We start from the raw sequence: 22,814 nt of genomic DNA, 5'->3' as shown, positions 1-22,814 counted from the left end.
ATTCTGTCAGGGGGTTGTACAGGCTGGGAATTGTTCCTTTTTTCTTTTTTTTACATTAGCTACTGGTGCTGATCACTCAAGCAGGTTGCCCTGCTCTGGTCGAAAACGTGTGCTCTGAAGTTGTTGGACTGTATGGGAGTTCCCATGGTAGACAGGGTCTACACTGGGTCTGTGCCCTTTTGGCACTCTACCCTGTGTGCTAGTAGCTTTCACTTCCTATATAACCTAGGTAACAAAAATACCAACAAACAAATAAAAACAAGCTAATCTACAATTATAAAACGTGTGGTGGCAATTCAGTATCAATATCACATTGAAATGAAACAATTTTTTGGACTGTGGACAGTCCATCATTTTGGATGGTGTACGGCAGTCTCATGTGCCACTTCTTTTTTTTTTTTTTCTGTAATTTTTTATTGAGTAAAAAAATATATATTTACATGGAGCATGGGATATACATGAGTGGAAGATCAGAGAAAGAAGAAAGAAGGAGAAATAGGAAAGAAAGTGGCGCCGGGTAATAGTTCGATTGTCCATGTTCTGTTGGTCGTTGTCTTATGCCTCCTCCTTTGCGACGCTTCGTTGTTCGTTGGTATTTCTTTCCCCAGCCCCGGGCAATAATGAGGAAGGGGGAGGATAGAGGTCGAGAGAGTGCTCGGTACGCAGGAAAGTGTGTCCCTTCTATTGTTGTCTGGATTCTGCGCCTATGGGGGTTTATGTGATGTTAGGTAATGGTCTAGGGGTCCCCACATGTTCGCCTGCCTATGGGTTTTCGGTGAGTGTTTCGCTGTGATATTATCTGCCCCCTTAAGAACGTGACCCAGTTGAGCCATGCTTGGGGCGTGGCTTTTGAGGTGTCCTTCCAATTACTTAGGACCGGTTTGACTGCCGCCGTTAGCAATAGGTCAATGAGGTCGCGATCTTCTGTTGTTGTGATTGACGGAGACGTAAAGCCTAGGACTAGGTTTGGGAAGTCTATGTGTATGTCTATTCCTGTGATCTCATTGATGAGTGTTCCAATTCTGTTCCAGAATCCCCAGACCTTAGGGCAGCTGAGCAGAACGTGTTCTAGGTCTACCTTCCCTTTGTGGCAATTCCAGCATGTATCGCTGTCCCGGATCCCCAGAGCGGCCAGGCGGGCCGGTGTCCAGTATGCCTTGTGCACTAGCCAAAATTTGGTCTGGTTGAGCGCTACCGTTATTTTCTTCCTAGTGGAGGATCTCCACATCTCTGCTTTCTCTGCTTCGCTTAGCTCCCTTCCTGCTACCGCCCCCCAAAAATTTGTGACCTTATCGTTTAGTTTGGAATTTTTGGGGCGGAGGACTTTGTATAGGTGTGCTACTTGGTGTCCTAGTGTGTTGAGACTGGCTGCGAGTTGTATGAGCGGAGGTGTACGGTTATTGAGGTTTGCCTTCCTGATGGCTACTTTGATTTTCAGGAAGTTGTAGAGCTCTATGCTTTTTAGGTTGTGTGTTTCTTTGATGGTGTCGAAAGTTGTGTATGCGCCCTGTTTCTGAAGGTCTTGGGCCGTGGAGGTGCCATGTCTATACCATTCGTGCATGTCTAGGACCTTATCTCTGTATTTCAATGTCGGGTTGTGCCATATGGATTCAAGTTGGCTGCCTCTTATGCTTGATGTCAATAGTTTGTCGACACTCAGGAGAGCTGTTTTCGTGTTCTTCAGGACGGGGTTCTCCTTGACTGCTGGGTGTCGGGTGGCTGTGAGGAGGGTGATGGGGTTCATGCCTTTTAATAGTCCATGCTCTAGTGTTAGCCATGCTGGGGTATATTCTTTTCTTGGGTCTAACCAGTGTAGTCCCTGTCTGGCTATGCATGCTACCTGGAATCTTTTGAAGTTTGTTATGTTCAGACCGCCCTGCTCTTTTGTGAGCCTAAGCTTGTGTAGGCTTATTCTGGGTTTTTTCTCTTTCCACAGGAAGTTGTTCAGTATCTTGTCTAGTTTCTTGTGGAAATCTTCTGTGTTCGTCAATGGGAGCATGGTTAGCATGTAGTTGACCACAGGTGTTAGCATCATTTTTATCGCTTCTACCCTTCCCCACCATGTTGTGAATTTGGGCGACCACCCTTGCACTTTCTCCTTAATTTTTCGGATTGTCGCCTGTTCGTTGTGCTCCAGTGTCGTTCTTAGGTCTCTCTCAAAAAGGATGCCTAAGTATTTTATGGGCTTCTGTTGCCATGTTAATCTGGAGGTCCCTAGTACCTCTCTTGTTGTGTGGATGTTTAGGGGTTTGCATTCCGATTTATCTTTGTTGAGCTTGTACCCCGAGACTTGGGCGTATTTGTCAATAGTGTCAGTCAGTGCTCTAATGGAACTTTCGGGGTCTTCTGTGACTATTAGAACATCGTCCGCATATGCCGCCAGCTTCAGTTCAGTTCAAATTCTTTTATTCGGTTAGACAATTTGTTAACCATAAAAAGTACATCATAATTTTAAAAAACATATTCACATAAAAAAACAAGTTAATGTTATTACAGTATTATAATACAATTTAAAAAGCCTATGACGTTACAAAAAGAATAACAGAAGGGAAAATACACTTTCAATCAGCTACATAGCACAAAATTTCAAGGTTTTGGATCTTCGTTCCTTATTGCTTTACGAATTATTATGCATGATTTCAAATACATGGCCAAGCTCTTAGCCTCGTGTTGTGAATTTGGCTGTTGCAATGCGAGAAGCGCTGGTCGGCAGGTCCTCAACCCCATCTGACGCAACACAGGCAAAACCCAGCGTTTGCGAGGTATGGCGTAGAAATAACAGAAAAAGGCTACATGCATAGTGGTTTGGGACGAGACCTTGTCGCATGGGCATTTCTCTAGGTCGTGAGACCAGTTTAATGGGTTTGGGAAGGTTACCAGTCGGAAAAACAAATTAAAACGAAACCTGGTTAGAAGGTATTTTTCGTAGTTGGACAGATAATAAGTGAGATAAGGCTGTAAGCCTGGTGACACTTGTACCATCATAATGTGGGCATTTGATTGCTTGGGTAGTTCGCCGCTCAAACGAAGTTCCCTAAGATGGTTAAGACAATGGCACTTAAAGGTTTTTCTACTTAGCTCACTGATTAGTGACGGCTCTGTTACATATTGGTTAAGATCCAAATCTTTCAAGAAGTTAACAACATATGCCAACCATGGGATCTTTTTCCAGGAGGTCAGCCCCAAGCAGTCCGAAATCAGGGCACGAGTAAGGTGACATTCAGGCTTAGACCAGATACGATGCCATAGCAGCATTGGTTGACATTTGATGTAATCAGCTAAATAGTCAATCCCAAGCTCAATATGGCATCCGTATGTGGGGGCACTCTGAGGGAGGGCCAGCAGATATTTTACAAAGCCGTTTTGAATTTTTTGGAGTTCAGCCGTGTTTACATAACCCCATACACCAGCCCCATATGTGGCATTGCTCTGGCATTTAGCTTGGTGAATTTTAAGTAGTACGGGGGGAGATGGCTTACCCATTTTTCTAGAAAATGAGACAAGGGCAGAGGTAGCACGTTGGTAAAGCAGTTTTCTAGTTACCAGTGCCCTTTTCCACGTTAGCTGATCATCTATTAGAATACCCAAGTAAGGGTATTCCCTAACTCGTTCTAGTTTTGATTGCTCGATAGAGAGATGCTTCGAGCTTTTCACCTTGGGCCCCGTTTGCATGACAAAGGTCTTGGTCTTGTTCACCTTTAACCCAAGTGAGAGCATATAGTTGCAATATTTGTCCAATTGTTTCTGCAATTGTACCAGGGATCTAGCAATGATAGGGATAGGGCGATGGTTAATGGTAGGTAAATCCTGGCTCCCTTCAAGCATGGCTGCTTCCAAACCATTGGTGTATAAATTAAACAGGAAGGGAGCCAGGACGCAACCCTGCCTAACTCCACGTGTTATTTGAAAAGAAGATGTTAATTCGCCACCTGTTCCAAACCTTACGCAAGCCGAAGCTTCAGAGTAAAGCTCGCGCAAAAATTTGATTAGCGGCGGATCGACCCCCAACTTCTCCAGAATAGACCATAGCTTGGCGTGGATTACACAGTCAAACGCCGCACTAAGGTCGACGTAAACCATGAATAGGTTACCCCGTTTGACTCCCACTTACTTTCCTATTAGAAGTGTCAGGTTTAAAGCCTGTTCTACAGTGCCCAGTCCCTCCCGGAATCCATACTGGAGGTCGGTAAAGATGTTATTTTCTGCCGCCCAATCCTGCAGGCGGTCAAGAATTAGGCGGCCCGCGACTTTACCCAATGAATCCAGGAGGGAAATGGGCCTGTAGCAGGCAGGGTTATTTCTATCCCCTTTTTTAAAAATAGGAAGAAGTATGGAGGAGGACCAGGAATCCAGAAGGCCGGTGCTTAGCACAGCCGCCATTAGCTGGGTAATAATTGGAGACCATAGGTCGATATTAGAGACAAATATATCTAATGGGACGCCATCCGGGCCAGGGGCCTTTCCAGTTTTTGAGGAGGATAGTGCGCATATAACCTCCCCCAAGGTAAAGGATAGATCAATTGGATACACTCCTTTTCTTGGGGACCCAGGTTCTTGATTGCATTGTGCCGCACTGTCCGGGGGGAGATCACTAAAGATCTTTGAAAAGTGAGTCACCCACTCGTCCGCGGTCACTGCTACGCCTAGGTATTGATGGGAATTGGCCTCAAGCAAGAAAGGAGATTTTACTACCTGCCAGAACTGAGAGCTGTCCTTTGTTTGGCAGCTCTCATGTAGCTGGGCCCATAATTTTTTCTTGAGCTCTTTTTTGCATCTGATTTGGGCCTGCTTATATTCAGATCTTAACTTAACTATTTTGTCCTTGTCTCTGAGTGGATTATGGAGTTCTTTCTTTAGGGCGGTTAATGCTTTTCGACATGCCGTGTTGAACCATTTTGGGCCTGGATGGGTGCCTGATTTATGGGTTCGGACTAGCTCACTCTGGATAGTTTTGAGGATTTCCCCAAAACTGGAAATGATTTGCTCGGGGGTAGAATCCTCATCAAGGCAGGAATTTATCCAGGGGAGTGCTTTAGTTACAATTTTAGTTGTTGTTATTTGTGGGTCTACCCGAGACCATTTCACCGAATAACCGTTGGTTCTGTCCATAATTAGTGCATTTTGGGTCAGTAAACTCTTCCGTGTAGGGTGAGGAACATTCGTAAATAGCTGCAATACAATACTGTTAGAAAAGTGATCACCAGATACTTCTGTTCCTGTAGTGAACTGAAGAAGCGTACCCTTTAAAGAATATGAACACAAAATAAAATCTATGGTACTAAAACAGCCCCGACTGTGGAAAGTAGGTTTGAATTCCACGGGGGGGTCGACAATTTCGTTGGCATACAACAATTCTAAAAACATTAAACTTTCGTTAATGGAGTCTCCTACCGCGGAGTGAGTAAAATGTGTCAGTGGGCAGTCGTTTTCGTCTAAAAGGCCACAATCAGTTGTCCTATATTTTGGGCACAGTTGTACATTGAAATCGCCACCCCATATTACATTACACAATGTAGATGAATGTTTAGCGCGTTGTTCGCTTATAGACATGGTAATTGCAGACACAGTTTTCGTACAGTCTATCGGAGATAGATTATTATAAAAATTGATTATGCTGTATGACGTACCGTTTTTAAAAATGATCAAAAGAATTTGGTAATTTAGGGTAGTACATGTTATAAAGGTTTTTCTTACTTCAAGTTTGTTTGAGATATATATAACAAGGCCCCCCCATTGGTCTACCATGTATTGATGGGCAGGCCGGTGAGTGAAACGTTAGGTAACCCTGTATGTGCAATGGATCAATTGTCCAAGTCTCTTGCAAACAGATTATCTGATGTGTGGTAACAAAGTCCAGCCAGGGTGTAGATAAGATCTTAGTTCGAAGACCTGCCACATTCCAGAACAATATTGATACTAGCTGGAACAACTCAGTTTCATTGATAGGTACAGGGCTTCTTATCTGTGCAGAAGGATCCAGGGATGCACGAGAAACGTTATTAAGGGGAGAAAACAAAGAAACACCATTATTGGCGTTAGTAGCGGTAGTAGCATTAGTGGAGTACCGAGACAGGACTGGTTGGTGAGAACCTTCCGCCTCAGTATTATTTATATCTGTTGCGATTGTATCTATTGTGGTAGGTAAGAGTATCATTTTAGCCGGTGGACTTCGGGATTGAGGGAGGTTTACTAGCATTGAGGATGGTAGATCAGGTAGGGGTGAGATCGCATTATCCAGTCCCTGGACTGCTGATGGTCAGTCCACCATCTCCAGGCAGTCAAACCTGTTGTAGGTGGAGACACCCCTCCAATCTGGGAATAGCGTAGTGTCCCTGCCTCCTTGTCCTTGCCATGTTGACCAGTTCATTTTATTGTTCCAATTGCCAACCTGAGTCCAGTTCCATTCGTGTCCTGGTGGTAGGGACTTAGCTGGGGGGTAGAAAAAAGCTAGTCTTTTTGTTGAAATTCCTTCAGGGGAAGTTTGAGGCCCCCATGAGAAAATAAGTTCCACAGTTTGGGGGTCTTCAAAGTTTATTATTATACAGTCCCCTGGGATCAATTTTGGCTCCTTCCCTACCCACGGAACTCTACGGACTGATACGACTCTGTTGTTTGCATAGGGGGGAAGTGGACGATTCGTTGACAGCTAGTGTAGCACCTTGTTTTTTAGGGACCATCCGGGCTCATCGGAGTTAGTATGTAGCTCTGGGACCCCAGTCATAATAATGACATATGGCGTTGCTTCTGGTGGAAGGTAAGCTGGGCGCGCACCATTGCGTCTAGTATTATAGGCTGCGTTCTTTGTAGCGGGTGTCTTTTTGGGTACAGATGTCTTTTTAGGGGCTGGTGTCTTTGCTGAAATTGGAGTGGGTGGTCGGTTGGTGGGTTGGCCCTCTGGTACAGATGGGACAGGAAGGGAAGAAGTAGCAGAAGTAGTAAGCTTATTTGCAGAAGTATTGACTAATGTTTGCTGCAAATTTGCATGGGTTGTGTTTACTAGTTTTTGTTGGGTCGCTGTTTTTTGTTGGGCCACCATTGTAGTGTTTACCGCTTTGGATGCTTTGTGTATTTGTGTAAGATTTGTTCCCCCAGGGTTTTTTTGTTTTGAATTGCAAGTTGGGGCTGCAGGGAGTGGGTGCGTAGAAATTGAGTTTTTCTTGGGTTTTAAGTCAGAAGTTAATGTGGCTAAGGATTTTTCAATTTTAGCTAATGATACCATGAAAGGTTGGAGGTGTTGCTTTATTAGAGCCTCAATAGAGGCTAGCATATTGGTATCATGTGTAACTAGGTCCTGCCTAGTACACGTATTGCCACTCGAAAACAGGTTATGAGTGTCAGATGAGAGGTTTATGATTTCTGACGTAGGAATGGCAATCGGCTGTTGGAGCATGGCCGAATGATTTAAAGCTGCTGAAGAAGGAGAGTTTTCATCTAGTTGTGGCGGAGGATCCTGTCGTGTATTGCTAGTATTTTGAGGGGAGTTCTTATTTCCTTTTCTTTTTCCCTTGCTTTTTTTCGGGATAGCACCTTCTCTCTGGCCCCTCGTAGAGGGGGAAGGAAGGTCCTCATCTGGGGGGTTTATAAACAAGATCGGGGTTCGCTCAAGTGATGGGGGGAGATGGGATACAGAGGATTGAGATATTTGTGTTGTGGAAAGATCGATAGACACGGACAAGTCTACAGTCCCAGGCACCATTGGGGTCTCTTGTTGTGTGCCAAGGACGAGAGTGCGTTGAGGAGTTACGGCGGATGCAAGAAGTCCCAGTGAGGAACTCCTAGCTGCCGCTAAGTCCTGCGAGACCCTCCTTTCTAAAAGGAGGACTCCTTGGTTGATGGCATCGTTCGCCTTGGCAATGAATTGGTCTATTGGCCCTATGACCTGAGCAGCGTGTGTAAACTTGGTATTTCTAGTGATTCTGGGTGACATTGTAACAGATTCGAAGGGCACAGTAAATAAATACAAAGGAACAACACCTGATTGTTGGTATTAATAAAACCACTACGAAATAAAATGAAATGTCAAGGGGGTGGCCCAGTCCAGTCTTACCCGGGCTTGAACGGGATTAAACGGGCCCGCCCTTGGCCCGGGCTTCGCCCGGCGTCCCGCGAAACGGGGGTCACACGCTATTTCAGCGCCTCCGGGCGCGCAGATGACGCGGCGTGCGCCGCACTGGGTGCTGGGAAGTGTAGTTTTCCCGCCTTCGACCGCGCTCCCCACGGCTAGCAGGCTCCAAGCTGGCAAAGGAGTCGGGCTGCGGGGGGCGGGAGGCTAAACTGCTGGAATCAGGTCTTCTTAGTGATCGGGGCAGGCGTCAAGGTGCTCTGCAACAAGGGCTTCGCTCACACAATGATACAGTGGTGCCGCCAGCTTAAAAGTTTCTCCCCCTATTGGTATCCCTACTATATCTTCATTTGTTCTAATCATCGTGAGGAGTGGTTCAATGGCTAACAGGAATAGGGCTGGTGAGAGTGGGCAGCCTTGTCTCGTACCCCTGCCTAGGTTGAGTATGTTAGATGTGCCTCCGTTGACCACCACCCTGGCTTTGGGATTGCTGTATAGGGCCATCACCATCTTCCTGTAGTTTGGTCCTAAACCGAATTTCGCCATACATTGCTCTAGGAAAGGCCATGAGACCCTGTCAAAAGCTTTCTCCGCGTCTAGGGCTATCATGACTGCGGCATTGTTGCTCCTGGAGGAGTGGTTGATTATGTGGCATAGTAGTCTTGTGTTATCGTGGGACATGCGGTTTTTGATTGAGAGTTGTGTATGAGTTTGGGTAGGTAAGCATTGAGTCTGTTGGCAAGTACTTTAGCGTAGAGCTTGCAGTCTACATTGATGAGGGAGATCGGTCTGAAGTTCTTTGCCTCAGTTGAGTCCTTCCCCTCCTTTGGTATGACAATTATGTTTGCCTCAGCCATCGAGGGTGCCATGTGACCTGCCTGGGCGCATTCTGTGAATACCTGTTTCATTGTAGGTTTGAGGATGTGCAGGTAATTTTTGTAGAAGCTAGCTGTGAAGCCATCTGGCCCTGGCGCTTTATTGTCCTTGAGGCTTGCCGTGGCTTTGTCTATCTCATCCTCCGTTATGTCTAGCTCTAGGATGTCTCGTTCACGGTCTGATATGTAGGTGTGGTTATACTTCCTAGCAGCTCTTTGCCCCCATCCTCCTTTAGTGTTTCATCCCTGGTGTACAGTCCCTCATAGAAATCTCTGAAGACCTCTAGTATTTCTTTGTTTGCAGTCATGGACTTGCCCTGTCTGTCCTTGATGGCTCCTATCGTGTGTTGTCACTGTTTCCCTCTTAAGTAGGATGCTAGGTTCTTGCCTGCCTTGTTCGCAGTGCAGAGGTTAATAGATTTATATTTGTTAATCCAGGTCCCTGCTCGCTCGCTCAATATTCTATTGAGTTCGTACTTCTGTTTGGTCAGCTTCGTGAGTGTGTTCTTATCCTCCATTCTGGCTATGTGGCTGTTCTCCAGCTTTTTAATTTCATTTTCTAGGTCTTCAATTTTTTTGTTCCTTCCTTTGTTTAATCTGCCCTTGACTGTCATGACTGCTCCCCGAACAGTGGCTTTTAGTGCGTCCCATAGTACCTCCCTGTTTGTCTCTGGTGCGTCATTCATTAGCAGGTATTCTTTTATCGCCTCCTCTAGCTCGGCTTTCGCTGAGACGTGATGGAGTATGCTATCATCGAATCGCCATCTGCGGGTTGGCTTTTCGTTATGCCTGCCCGCCAAGGTTATACTTATGTGCGAGTGGTCTGATACTGATCTGGGTCCTATCTCCCTGTGGTCTATGAGGTGGGTGTGTGTTTCTGACATGAGGATATAATCTATTCGGCTGTATGAGTTGTGTGGGTTGGAGTAGAATGTGTATTCTCTGGCGTCTGGGTTGCTTAGGCGCCATGGGTCTCTCAGTCTGAGTTTGGCGCAGAGATTCTTCAGGATGTTGGGATTGTTTGCTGTTTGGCTTGGCCTGTTTGGGTGTTTGTCGATCGCTGAGTCTAGAACCTGGTTCATGTCCCCGGCGACTATCAGCAGGTCTTCTAGTGGTAGGGTGTGTAGTTGTGATCCCACCACCTCCCAGAATGATTTATCTTCAGTGTTGGGACCGTATATGTTCGCTGCGTGAAATGTTTCTCCCGCCCTTCTAAGAGTGGTCACCAGTGTCCTTCCTTGGGTGTCGACTTGTGAGCCTACCACTGCTAGCTGGGATTTTTTGGTGATAATTGTTACTACCCCATTCTTCTTGTTCTGTGCCGGAGAACCCACAACCTCGCTTATCCAGTTTGCACCTATGCGCCCGATGTCAGCTGCTTCTAATCTAGTTTCTTGGAGCACATAGATGTCGCCTTTGAGTTTCTTAAGGTGCTCGAGCACCTTCCTTCTTTTGACCGGGCTGTTAAGACCCTTGACATTTAGGGACACTATCTTAATGTCTGTTGCGATGCTGCTCTGGCTGGTGTTTGTCATTTTATGTTGCTTGTGTTTCGCGGTCTATTTGGCCCTTCCTTGCGTGCTTGCGGTTTCTGTGTTGTATGCATTTCTCGGTACCTATGCCTGCGTTTGCTGGACCTCGACATGAAGATATAGAGGGGAAGATAGTAGAGGAAGAAAGAAAGATGATAGAAAGTAAGCCCATGTATACGCTCCCCGCTCCCCCCGCCCCCCTGGTCCCCCCGCCCGTCCCTCCCCTCCCACGCCCCCCCTCCCTTACTTGCTGAGTGGGTGTGCGACGACAAAGTTCCTCTGCCCCGCATCATCCCTGAGGTAGATTTTGTGTTCTTGCTTTGTTTGTAGGTAGGCTGGAAGTAAAAACATTGTCTTGTTCAGTCCCTGTTGCATAGTTGGTCGCTGGGGTTGCCATTGTCCGGCGGTAAGTCTCTTTGTATCTGCTTGGCAGTATCCCCCCGGCTTTTTTGTCTATTTACAGCTCTTGTTTGCCTGTTCATGGTAGCTTGAGGTAGATTTGTTGTCTTATGTCCTGAATATTCTTTGGTTCGTGGTGAGTCTTACTCAGATTGCCCACTCACGTCTGGTGATGCACTTCTTTTTGCTGCCCGGGGCTTTTTATCTCCTCCATCTCTTCCACCGGTGGTCCTTGTAGGTAGTTCCTTAGATCACCTGGGCATTCAAAGATCATTGTTTTCCATTTGTCTGTTACTTTGAACCTGGCTGGGCCAACGAAGCTGAAAGTGGCGCCTCTCTTGCGTAGGGTTTCTCTGAGGGCCAGGAACCCTTTTCTTGACTCTACCGTTTGCTTCGAGTAGTCTTGGGTTAGCACGATCTTGCTCCCCGCCCACAACAGATTCTGGTTCTTTCTGGCAAAAGCAAAGATGGCTTCTGTTTGGCTCATCCTGAGTGGGTTGCAAGTTATCGCCCTTGGCCCCTTGCCTGTCATTGCTCTCCCTGCTGGTATTCTATAGGCCTTTTGCACCTCGAACCTTCTTTCAAATGTGATGCCCATGAGTTGTGGAATCATCTCCTCTAGCATGGCTGCGCACGAGCCCGCTTTGTCTTCTGCTCCTTCAGGTATGCCCAGGATTCTTATGTTGCCCCTTCTTGCCCTGTCGTCCTTCTCCGCTAGTTGTTTTTGTATGGCCTTCGTGACTTCCTGCAGTTCTGCTATGGCCTTGGTGTTCCCGCTTGTCTTGTCTTCCACTGAGCTTATTCGGCCTTCCGCTACTTCCATTCTTGTGTTTGTTTTGTGGAGGTCCACTCTTATGGCTGCCAGCTCAAGCTGCATGTTCTCCACCTTGAGTTTAGTCTCTTTCGCCACTTCATTGCCCTCATTTATTCTCCTTAGGATGGTCTCTAAGGTGACTGTTTCGCCTTTGATTGTCTATTTTGGGTCTTTTTTGCTCCTCTCCTTTCTTCCCCTCGTTGCCCGCCATTGTCGCAATGCCTCTTCTGGGTAGGATGCTGCCTAGCTGCCTTTCTGCCTGGGCCTCCTTTGGTATGCCTATCGCCCTTGCCACCACGTGGTTCCCTTGATGTCTGTACCTGCTGGGCTCTCTGATGTGCCTTGTCCTGGTCTTTGCCTTTGGTCCTGCCAGCGTGTGCTTTGTCTCGTTCGCGGCTGGTCAGCCCACACACTAGTAGAGTCAGCGACCCTGTGCATCCAGGAGATGTTGGGGCTGTTGTGGTTGGTGTGGTTTGTGGTCTTGCTGAGCACTTGTCTATGTGTCTCTCTGGTTTGGCGTTGTGGCTCTATGTGCTCTCTTGGTTGGGCTTCCCCTTTAATCAAGACTCGCGTGCCTTTATTTATCTTCTGGCTCTTTCCATGCTCTCTGTCTTGTGTGCTTGTCTGCTTGTTTCTGTGCCCCTTTGACCTGTTGCGTGTCTTTTGATGTCCCCACACGCTCACTGCTCAGATTTAGTACTGGTTCCTCTATTTGGTCCTGGCGTGCTTCCCAGGGCTTCCCGGGGCCTTTGGGCTGCGCAAACGTTGTGTTCGCAAGTCTCCCTGCACAGACGTTCGCCGTACTTCTGTTGCCTTGCGTTCCTTTTGTGCGTGGGAAGTGGTGTCCTTCTTTCCCCCCTTCGGTAGTTGCCCCTTTGTGCTGTGTGCCCGTGTGCCCGTGGCCTTGTCTTTGGGGGTTGTTCCAGGATTTAGAGCTCGCCTGGGTTCCTTGTTGTTGTTGTTTGGGCCCCCCCCCCCCGAACTCCAGCTGCAGCCGTCTGTTTCTTGCCTCCGGTGCGGGATCTCGTACCCGCCCTCGTTCACGCGGCACCTCCGGTTGGGCTGTTACTCTGCTCCTGCCGTGCGCCTCTTCCTACGCTCCCCCAGCGCTCTCCTACCTTCTCTTCTCTGCCGGTAGGGCGCTGCGGGGTTTGCGCTTTCTCCGCCTGCTTCCTGCCGTGGGGGGTTCTCCACTTTGCCTCCGGCGCTGGTCTCCGCACACCTCCTTGTTCGTGTGACACCTTCCGGTTTGGCTGTTCTTCCGCTTCCGGTCTCCCGCTTTGCCTTCCGCCTAGGGTCAGTGAAGACTTCCGGCAATGGCGCCCTCTCTGCAGCTACTTCCGGCTTGGCGTTGCCCCCTCTCACGGCCCTCAGATGGTGGGTCGCTGGGTCTTCGGATCGCCGGACTGTCTCCTATGCTGCGACCTGTCCTTTTCTCTGTGTCCGTGCTGGTCACCGGCGCCGGGCACCCTTCTCTCTCACGGACCTCGAATCACGGCTTGGTAAGGGTTTTGGCACGGTTTTGGGGGTAGGTCCCGGTCTCGGTTGTCAGGGATTGTTTGCTCGATGCAGTAGCGTCCTCTCGCTGCTTTCTCCGTTGGTTTTCCTTTAGGCGTCTCCAACTAGCCTCAAGGCGCCATCTTGTGCTTCGTGCTGTTGTTTGCCCGTGGTGGGTTTGAGGGCTGACTTCTTGTGCTGTGGCTACTCTCCTCCTTCTTCCATCCATTGTTCTACAGCGCTGATCTTCCCCCACCTGTTTTTTTGTTTTTTTGGCAAGATCTGGCTAGTTTGGCTGGTTAGTTTCCGCTCAGGGATGTTGAGCGGACGGACTTAGACGACCGTCCGCATTGCCGTCCAAGCCACACCCCCTCTCATGTGTCATTTCTAACATAAAATTCCATAGACCATCCTTTTGTGAATCAGGATCTCTGACATCTGGTAACAGATATCACTATTTTTACACGTCTGATTTACATGGACAGAAAGTGTTAAAAACCAGCCCCTCTTTACCCAATATCTATCCCTTGTCTGTATTGAACATTTGATCATCCCTTTTCAGATATGAGATTCAATGAACTGGAAATACATGTTAAAATGCTTGGTCACTGTCTGTTTGCTTGATAAAGATTTGTGCTTAGAGAATCATTGCGTCAGGAGGATGCACATTTCTCTATAAAAGTGACATGCATAGACAGAAGACGCTGGCCTGGATCCACAGACGCAGTCAAGGTCACGCTTCTATGCATGTGTGTGTTTGCTAGGCGTCTTACTGGAAAGATTTGTGTGCCTTTTCTTATGAGGAAATGTAGAATTATTTTTACACCTACAATATCGCCTGTGCTCGCTATTTTAACATATAAGGCCCAACAGTGACCAGGGTCGACTCCTCTGTGAGAGCGGAGGAGCGTTGCCCCGCTTAAAAAATGCCCCCAAAAGCCCCAGAGCTGAAAAATAAAATGATAATAAAGTGTATTTATTACCATTTTATTTTACAGCCACCCATCCGAAACCCAGTGTCAGGACAGGGCTGGACAATTGCTGCTAAGTGGCAGCAGAAAGGTTTGCACTCATGTTTATAGTACGCATGTCCCTTTGGCCAGACATGTGCATTAACACAGGTGTCAGAGACAGGCGGGTTACAGAAAAGCACAGGCCTCCAGTGCTCTTCTGAGTGCTGATTGAGGCCGCTCCCACTAATCCTGGTGTTTCTCTCATGTTGTGAGAGTAGCGCCAGGATTGGTAGTGCAGTTTCCTGGGTCCCGCATTGGCGCTTCAAGGAGAGGAGGATGTTTTGCAGCAAGTCTTGAAGGTAAGTCGAATATTTGTATTTTTTATTTCTGTGCCACCCGCCTCACCACTCTAGATGCATGCCAGCCGCTACTGTGAACCTCTATAAAAACAGTTAGAAAGTGGGTTCGTCTGAACAGGAAGCCATCTTAAGCCCAGCCCCTCTGGGAGAATGCGTCGGGGTCCCAATGAAAAATTACTTTTATTTGATTTAGTTTAAATCATAAAAGAGCGGCACAACCACTAATACACAGACAATTTACGAGCCAATGTACCGATTTGTTGGTTGATTTAACTTTCATTAAAATTTATAATAAAAAATAAGTTAAAAACAGTCCGGATCCCAAATTATTTCTACTACCCACTGAGGGAGCCGTGGGAAAGGGGGTGGGCACATACACATAAACAGCCTACAGGCCTCAATGAAGGTGGAATAACAGAGGGCCCGAGCCACCAAAATCTTCAGGTACACCTCCTATTTACCTAATCATGGGGACAGGTGATTTTCCTAAAGGATCTGGTCCAATCTGAGGGGATCCAAGGTGGTTGGTCTTCTTTCTTATACTCTGAAAGGCTGGCAGCCAATTTATACTAGCATCAAGACACAGCCTGCAATGTCTGACGTCCACTCAGCACCTTTCAGGTGATGATGAAAACAAGTGTAAGAAATTACATTTGTACCGTATCCAAGGTGGATTGGAGCCATTGCACAGGTAATGCGGTTGTGTTATCTCAGATGCTATCTATCAGAAAAAAAAGAGGTTCCACTGAGAATGATATCCTCAAATAATTCCCAGTGAGCAGTGAGACTTTCAAGATGGCAAACTAAACCTTGGGTGAGGGAGAGTTAGTATTATGAGTAGTAAAGACTACTCACTACTTATCATGAAATCAGCCAGCACACTTTGTGGTGCAAAGGCTTTGAATAGATTCATATATCCCATCTCCAGATACCTGCTTTTCCTTCATTAGGATCTTCCCACTCATCTTAAGGCCTTCCTCCACAGAAAGTTTTATGAGCTGCAACACGATTCTATGTGGCAATCCCAATACCACATTCCCAGGCAAGGCATTAGTGTTTGGGACATGGTGTGTATACTCTGGAGTGGAAGTGAACACTTTCAGAGTCTGCAGCGATTCACCATATGAGGGTTAGCCTTATGCATCTGTTACTATTCAATGTTCACTCAGAGAAACCAGCTCAGGAAGTACGACTGTAAGAACCGGCATAACAGTGTATACATATTAAGGATTAGGTGTTCGAAGCATATAATTGCATTCAAGAGACACACATTAGAAACTGGCAGCTAAGAGTTGATACAGACTAACCTCAAATTACCAAAACGAATGTAGGTAAGAAGCTGGGATATCCCAAATCTGAAATAAACTTCCTAGCTTCACATTGTGTCCTGTGTGCTACTGGTCAATGAAAGCATTTATAACAAGGCACATTGTTCTTAAAATATTCACACAAAATGAATGATCTCTCGTACATTTTCATTTTTCCTCCAGATATATCTATCCCTTTAACAAGAATTTGCTGTATCATCTTCTAGCAAAATAAAAACTTTAAAACCGTTTCCTCAACGCTCCTATTTGTAACACACGCTCAGATCTTAAATAACCCTGGGCAATGCCAATACTTCCGGTGGTGGCTGTCAGTCTTTTGGCTTTGCCAATGCTTGGTTCGTTTCACAGATTGCCCTCTGTTGAATGATGTAGTGTGTAAAACAATAATGTGAATGAAACAATTACAAACCAATGGGTGAAGAGGGCTCCCTGATTGCCCCTGTAAATATATTATAAACGTATATAATTTGTGTAAAAATCAAAAGATAGTGGGTAACCCCGGACCTAAGAAAAATAAGTTATTTATTTTTAACAAAGGGCATTTAAAGACATAACAGAAATAAACAACCTTCATAGGAAACTAATGTTCTGCTCCATGCAATCCTTTCATTAAATTAAGCACTTACTTTATACCACGTGATCTGGGTATAGTTGAGAAATGGCTGCCTCTGGGTTCCACAAGGCAGAACTGCATCTTCTCCACCCTGCACTGTCACCTCTATATCAGCATGGATCAAGGCCCAGCACACTGTTAGGGAACAGAAGGAAACGCATTGAACTGCGGTTGAGAAAGTGTAGAGCTTCACTTAACTTTTTGGAAAAGAAAGCAGTAAAATTATACATCTACAATTTCGAATGTCATTCCACTTGTTTGAGGCTAAACATTGTTAATGACGTGACAAATTAATTGAATTTAATGTTTAGGTGAGAATGCTGTGGATTCCACATGGGAGTGGGAATGAAGGGAATGGAATACTGATGGGGAAAAAATGGAAAACAACCTATTAAGAGTACTTTGGAGGTGACAAATGTGGAATTCCCATTTTAAAACACAATGTACTTCCCTGAAGTGTTTTTTTGTGGATATTTACGTTTGCTTTCAAGGCTTAAAACTGACGAAAATGTCTTGACTTTGCTAATGCTTGCAAGTCACCATGTCTTTAATCTTTATGCTGTGATTGATGGACTTGCCATGCTTGTCAAATATACGCACACTGCTGCATAATTTGCGGATTTGATTAAAAGTTATGGTTCTAGCTCAAACACTTAAAATATCGCCTAAAATCTAACAAATGTTCAGAAATGCAGACCCTGGCGCTTCACAACAGGTATCACCCTGTATTTCACCTGTTGATTGCTGAATTCAGGAGTAAACGTGGTGACAATTTTGCCCAGATGCCGTTAGTATCTCCAACTGATGGAACAAGAGAAATGGTTGTCTGTAGAAGTGCACACACCCTTACATATCTAAAGGTAATTAAAACAGGGTGGAAACAATTATTAATGTGTCAAAAACAAATCTTTTACACTATTCAAACAAAAACTGAAGTTTAAGTTACGAACTGTCTTCCAAAAAAAAAATCTTTATTTGAACGGGGTACTTTTACGCATATTTCACGCGTCTGATGTCTGGATTCCTATAGCGCCTTTTCAAGAGAGGCACTGTGGCTTCTTTTTTTGGTGAGGAGGTTTTTATATGGCTCTAAATCGACCCGGAGGTATTGAAGCACTAGCTTCATCACACACGGACACATGCACTTTTGTAGGCACAGGTAATTCAGGTGATTTGCCCAGAATAGCAGCAGAATCACAGGACGTTGAACCGAGTTCGAGGATCCCCAGTATCAAAGTCGACAGGCAGCTCAGGCCGTTACGCCTCAACCTCTTGCATAATATCACTTAAAGAACAATACTGTTTAGCAGGATTGCTGTTGATGATGAGAGCAGTTCGTAAATTTACAATCCTCTGCCTCTATGCAAAGGAAAACCATTGTACTGAAATTGCTGGGATAAAAACATATAGAGGGAGCGGAGCCCGTTCAATGTGTTTGGCTCATTAAAAACACGGTTGGACCAATAGATGGAGATGGGTTATACAATGAAGATTACAGAGATATTTTGATATTTACCACTCGTCACCACGAGGCCGTTCGGTACCCAGCTCCCGCGCGTCTTCTTAGCCATGTGTGCTCTGGTGCAGTCCTCTCGAATCTATTCTTTGCACACACTGAGCGCCTCAATCTAACGGCAACAGAGGCTGGGGATCCCCCTTGGACTGAAAGGGGAATTACCACCTACTATGAAAAGGACGTCATCGAGTCCCGTTTGTGTCTGCTCCACACCCCCACTGGAGAGTCCTTGGTGCAGGCGGAAAACGGAAGCGAAAGTGAAAGAGACGTAGGCGAAGCAGTCACATTGCTTTATTCGATCAGGTTTCCGTTTCCCCTTTGAAGGCTAGCGTCTGTCCTGTGCTTTCCCATGACGCTCCTGGTACCGTACAAGTACCCCTTTTGTTGTAACGCACTGGTGATGCTAGTCTTCTGAAATGAAGGCTCTCTTTAAGAAAAGAACAAAAAACAATGGGATTGCTCTTACCTTCCTCAGCAATGCCAAGCAATCCACCTGCCTGAGCCCTAGTTACCCAAAGAAGTTGGCTTCGATCAGAGGCGCAACTACAGTCAAATTTCGGGGGGGTGGGTGGGTAATTCTTCCAGCAATAGGCAGAGTGGAGATGGGGGCTCTAAGAAGGGGTGAAAAAACAACGCAGACTCGTTAACAAGTAAATTGTCTTTTAAAGACCTGTACTCAGGTGTGTGCCCAGGAAGCTGTCTCAGCCCGGGCTGACACAGACGACAGGGGTCCAGGGGAGGGGTTTGGGCGGCTGAAGCCCTTGGAGCACAATGGGCGTTGCACGCCTGGCTTTGATGTATTACGACCTTTTTAAAAAAACATTTTTCAAAAACCTTTATTAACAAGATTGGATGGACAGGTTACATTCTTGCACCAAGACAAAGCACGTGAGCACAATGGAAGATAACAAGGAAGACCAACAGCACCGAACATCAGATGGTGATAACATGGCAGATGTTATGTAGGCACAACTGGGCAGTGAACCATGATGGATGGGAGGCGCACAGCTGGCTACGGGAGAGGGAGCGGGCCCAACTGAGGAGGAATAGAGACAGGGGGGAGGCTGTTAACTAACCTACACCGGTGGTCGCCGCGGACGGAGTGCCGGCGAGGAGCACGGGAGAGGTAGCCGGGCTTTTGGAGGTGCGAGCTAGGAGGTAGGTAACTAAGGGTTCCCAGATATCAAGTGGGCGAGATCTAGCTGGAATGAAGTCCCAGAATTCAGACAATAGGGTCTGGCAGCGCGATGCACCCTCGAGCCATTGAGCGAACTTAGGTGCAGGTTTGCGACCCCAGCACATAGAGACCCTACGCCGCGCGAGGACAAGCAGCATTGCAGTCAGGCGGCGAGAAGTGTCAGGGCAAAATTTAGCAAAGTCTAGGAGGCAGAGCGGGGGGTCAGGCTGAACCGGCGAAGAGGTAATCTCTGAAATAGCAGTACAGACCTCACACCAGTAAGTGGAGACCTTAGGGCATAACCAGGCAAGATGAGAGCAGTCTGTCGCAGGACAGAACAGCGCAGGCATCTGCCATTGGGGATAAGACCCAGCTTGTGCAGCTGAACGGGAGTGAGGTAAAGCCTATGCAATTATTTAAAATGTATAAGGCGCAAGTGATAGCTTGGGGACAGTCGCTTAGTCTGGTTACAACAATACAGCCAGTGAGCTTGGGATATGTCGACCCGAGATACTCGCCCCATGCCCTAAGAGCGCGGTCAGTGGAAATAGGGATGGCCGCCAGCGTGAGGGCGTAAAGTTTAGTTACCAACTTTCGAGGAGAAGGGATGAATACAAAAGGTCTAGAGCGGCCATCAAGGGAGGGGCCAGGGGGAACGCAGGGTGTAACTTCCTGCAAATTGCCCGCAACTGGTAAAAAAGCAGGGTGTCCATGGTACCGGAGTTGTCAACAAGAGAGTAGAATGTGTTCCCGGGGTAGAGATCCGCTACTGTATTCAAACCCAGACAGGTGGCGTGTTTAGCCATACCGGAGGACTGAAGAGGAGGAAAAGACGGGTGCCAAACAATTGGCATCATGTTTGCGGAAAGCATGGGGACCCCGGAAAAACGGCGAAGGCCTGCCCAAGCCCAGCGTAGGGTGTCGACCGTGTAAATTTCAGTGTGGGGGAGTTTGGCCGGGGTGAACATGGATGTGGTGAGCGGCCACGGGGCAGCGAGATCCGCCTCAACCACCATATGTGGTTGGAAAGGAGTGGGGTGAAGCCAAAAATGCAGAAAGCTGGCCTGGGCGCACAGTGCATAGAGTTTGAAGTTAGGGGCACTGAGGCCTCCACATGACATCGGAAGAGTGAGAATGTCATATGCGATCCTGGGCTGCTTGCCTGCCCCAATAAGGGAGATGATCAACGAGCGGGCCCTGTGGAAAAAGTGGTGGTGAGGGGAACAGGTACGTTCAAGAATAAATATAAATATTTCGGGAGGACTACCACCTTGGCAATCGCTATACGAATGGCTAGCGACAGTGGCAGTCGGCTCCATAAGGAATCTTGGATTCGAGCCAGTCCACTGATCTACCGAAGTTAGCCCTCCAGAGTTCGTCCACGTCCCTGCTCAGCCAGATGCCTAAATAGCGAGTGGGGCCCGTCGCTAAAACAAAGGGGTAGTCCGGTGTGAAGGGCATGGTGGCATCAATGAGAAGGAAGAGGGCTGATTTGTTCCAGTTTACCTGTATGCCTGAATAACCTCCGAACCGTATGATCTTGCACACTAGCGGACTAAGATTTTCTTGGGGGTTGCGGACATATAAAGTGATGTCGTCCGCATACATGGAGACCAAGAGGGCTCGTGCTGCAAATCCAATGTCCCTCTGGGCGTGGTGTTGACGGAGTCTGGCCGCCAGTGGTTCCATCGCAATGGCAAATAGCATAGGTGAGAGCGGGCACCCCTGACGGGTGCCACGCCTGATGGGGATGGGGTCAGACAGTAGGCCATTGATTCGGAGACGGGCAGTGGGAAGAGTATACAGGAGCAACATTTTGCGTATAAAGACTGGACTGAAGCTGAGACGGGGAAGAAGGAAAAATAGGAAGGGACATTCCACGGTATCAAAGGCCTTTGTGGTTTCATGCATGGCGGCCACTGCAGTAAGCATTGGGTTGATTAGGTGGAGGACTGAGAAGATGGTCCGGAGATTATGGGAGGTTGCGCGGCCAGAGATGAAGCCGGACTGTTCTCGACGGGCAATGTGTGGTATGAGAAGGAGTAGACGCGAAGCGAGCAGTTTGGCGATGATTTTGTTATCTGTATTAATGAGGTTCAGAGGGCGATAAGAATCTCGCAGTTCGGGAGGTTTGTCAGGTTTGAGGAGAAGAGTTAGCATAGCCTTCCTGAGCGAGGGTGGGAATTGGCCGCTCTTGAAAGATATATTTTACATGGTGGCTAGATGCGGCACCAAAAGCGGGGTGAAGGCCTTGTAGAAAGAGACAGGCAAGCCGTCAAGGCCGGAGGCCTTGTCACTCGGCATACCATTGATGGCGGGCGGCAAGTACTTCCTCTTTGGAAAAAGGCTCGTCGAGGAGTTCCCGGTGGTAGTTTCCAAGCCACAGAAGCTCAAGAGTATCCACATAATGGTCAAAGAACTCACGCGGGGGGAAGGTCCCGCAGTGTGTAATTGCTTGTAAAAATCCATGATTCGCTCCTTGATTTCTTATGGGGTGGTAGTTTGATCTGGGCCGCCATCCTGGATTGCAGTAATATAGGATAGGTAGAGGGGTGATCCCAGGGGAGCACAGACTTGGCACCTGACCACCCTGTGACCCACCTCTCCTAGGAACACAGCCGAGCACTGGCGGGAGACCCTCAGGGAGAGGATCTCGAATCTAGAATTGTACGCGCTGCACTAGCACCACTCGACAAAGGGACACCACACCGTAGGATTAAGAGAATGTATTCTTTATATCTTCACGTAAAAAATGGATTTTTAGGATCCGCAGTTTCTTATGCACAGGCGAACAAGGGCTCAAAGAGTCTCGGTAGGGGTAGGGTAGCGGGACAGTCTCAAGGTTCAAAGTATCTGGCACACAGCTCTCAATCCTCGAGCTGGGGGATACGGGGTGATCTTGGGTCCAGCAGGATCAGAATAGTCTCCGAGCCATGATCGAATCAGCAGGGCTCGATCAAGGAGGTCGCAGTTCTTACGGTCTTGGTGAGCCGCGATCAGATCAGCAGGGCTCAGGAGTTCTCAAGGTTGCAGGGGAGCCACGACAGCGTCAGCAGGGCTCGGTGGTCTTCTTCGGTTGCAAAGGAGCCACGACAGCGTCAGCAGGGCTCAGATAGTTCTTCAGGTTGCAGGAGAGCCGCGACGAGGTCAGCAGGGCTCGGTGGTCTCTTCGGTTGCAAAGGAGCCGCGACAGCGTCAGCAGGGCTCAGGTAGTCCAGGATACAACTGGCTTGATTGTCCCAGAGCCACCCTTGATATAGGACTCCTTTCCTTTGATGTCCGGAGACCTCGCAGGTGGAGGTCTTAGCACCTGGGGGCTGGTTGTTGGGGATTCCGCCTCAGCGGCTCCTTTCATCCTTTCAAGTTGGGTCTGGAGGGATCCCAGACACTCAGCAGGCCTGGAGCCAGCCCTCAGGGAGGCCGGATGGGTGATCGAAACTCATCTCTCGAAGGGAGGTGGAAGGTGTGACCTAGCTACTCCTCCCTTTCTCGCTCACAGGGAGCGCTCTACCCCCTGGCTGGGTATGGCGCCGAAGGCCGAGGCCGGGCTGGGGCCTGGGCGGCCATCTTAGGTGCAGGGACATGGGCCTCGGCCTCGGTTACCAGGAAAATGGGGGGCGACGACGGGGAGCCCAGTGTCTGGGATGTAGGTCACGGCGGGAAGTGTCGGGTGGATCAGGGTCATGGGG

At 47.7% G+C, this 22,814-nt stretch overlaps 1 protein-coding gene across 1 annotated transcript in view; it reads right to left on the bottom strand.

Moving 5' to 3' along the window:
* The window catches only part of LOC147722567 (CD83 antigen-like), a 156,989-nt gene extending 138,805 nt beyond the window's left edge, over positions 1-18,184 (bottom strand). Inside the window, exons 1-2 of the mRNA XM_086965101.1 lie at positions 17,949-18,184; positions 16,446-16,567 (exon numbers count right to left, since the gene is read on the bottom strand). Coding sequence (XP_086821227.1) covers positions 16,446-16,567; positions 17,949-18,003 — 177 coding nt within the window. The 5' untranslated portion in view covers positions 18,004-18,184. The remainder of the gene's footprint in view (positions 1-16,445; positions 16,568-17,948) is intronic.
* Between the last annotated feature and the right edge of the window lie 4,630 nt (positions 18,185-22,814).

The sequence above is a fragment of the Lissotriton vulgaris genome, chromosome 4_1 (assembly GCF_964263255.1).
Source record: "Lissotriton vulgaris chromosome 4_1, aLisVul1.2, whole genome shotgun sequence".
NCBI lineage: Eukaryota > Metazoa > Chordata > Amphibia > Caudata > Salamandridae > Lissotriton > Lissotriton vulgaris.
Note: the sequence above shows the minus strand (reverse complement) of the source record. Positions and strands in the feature narration are given on the sequence as shown.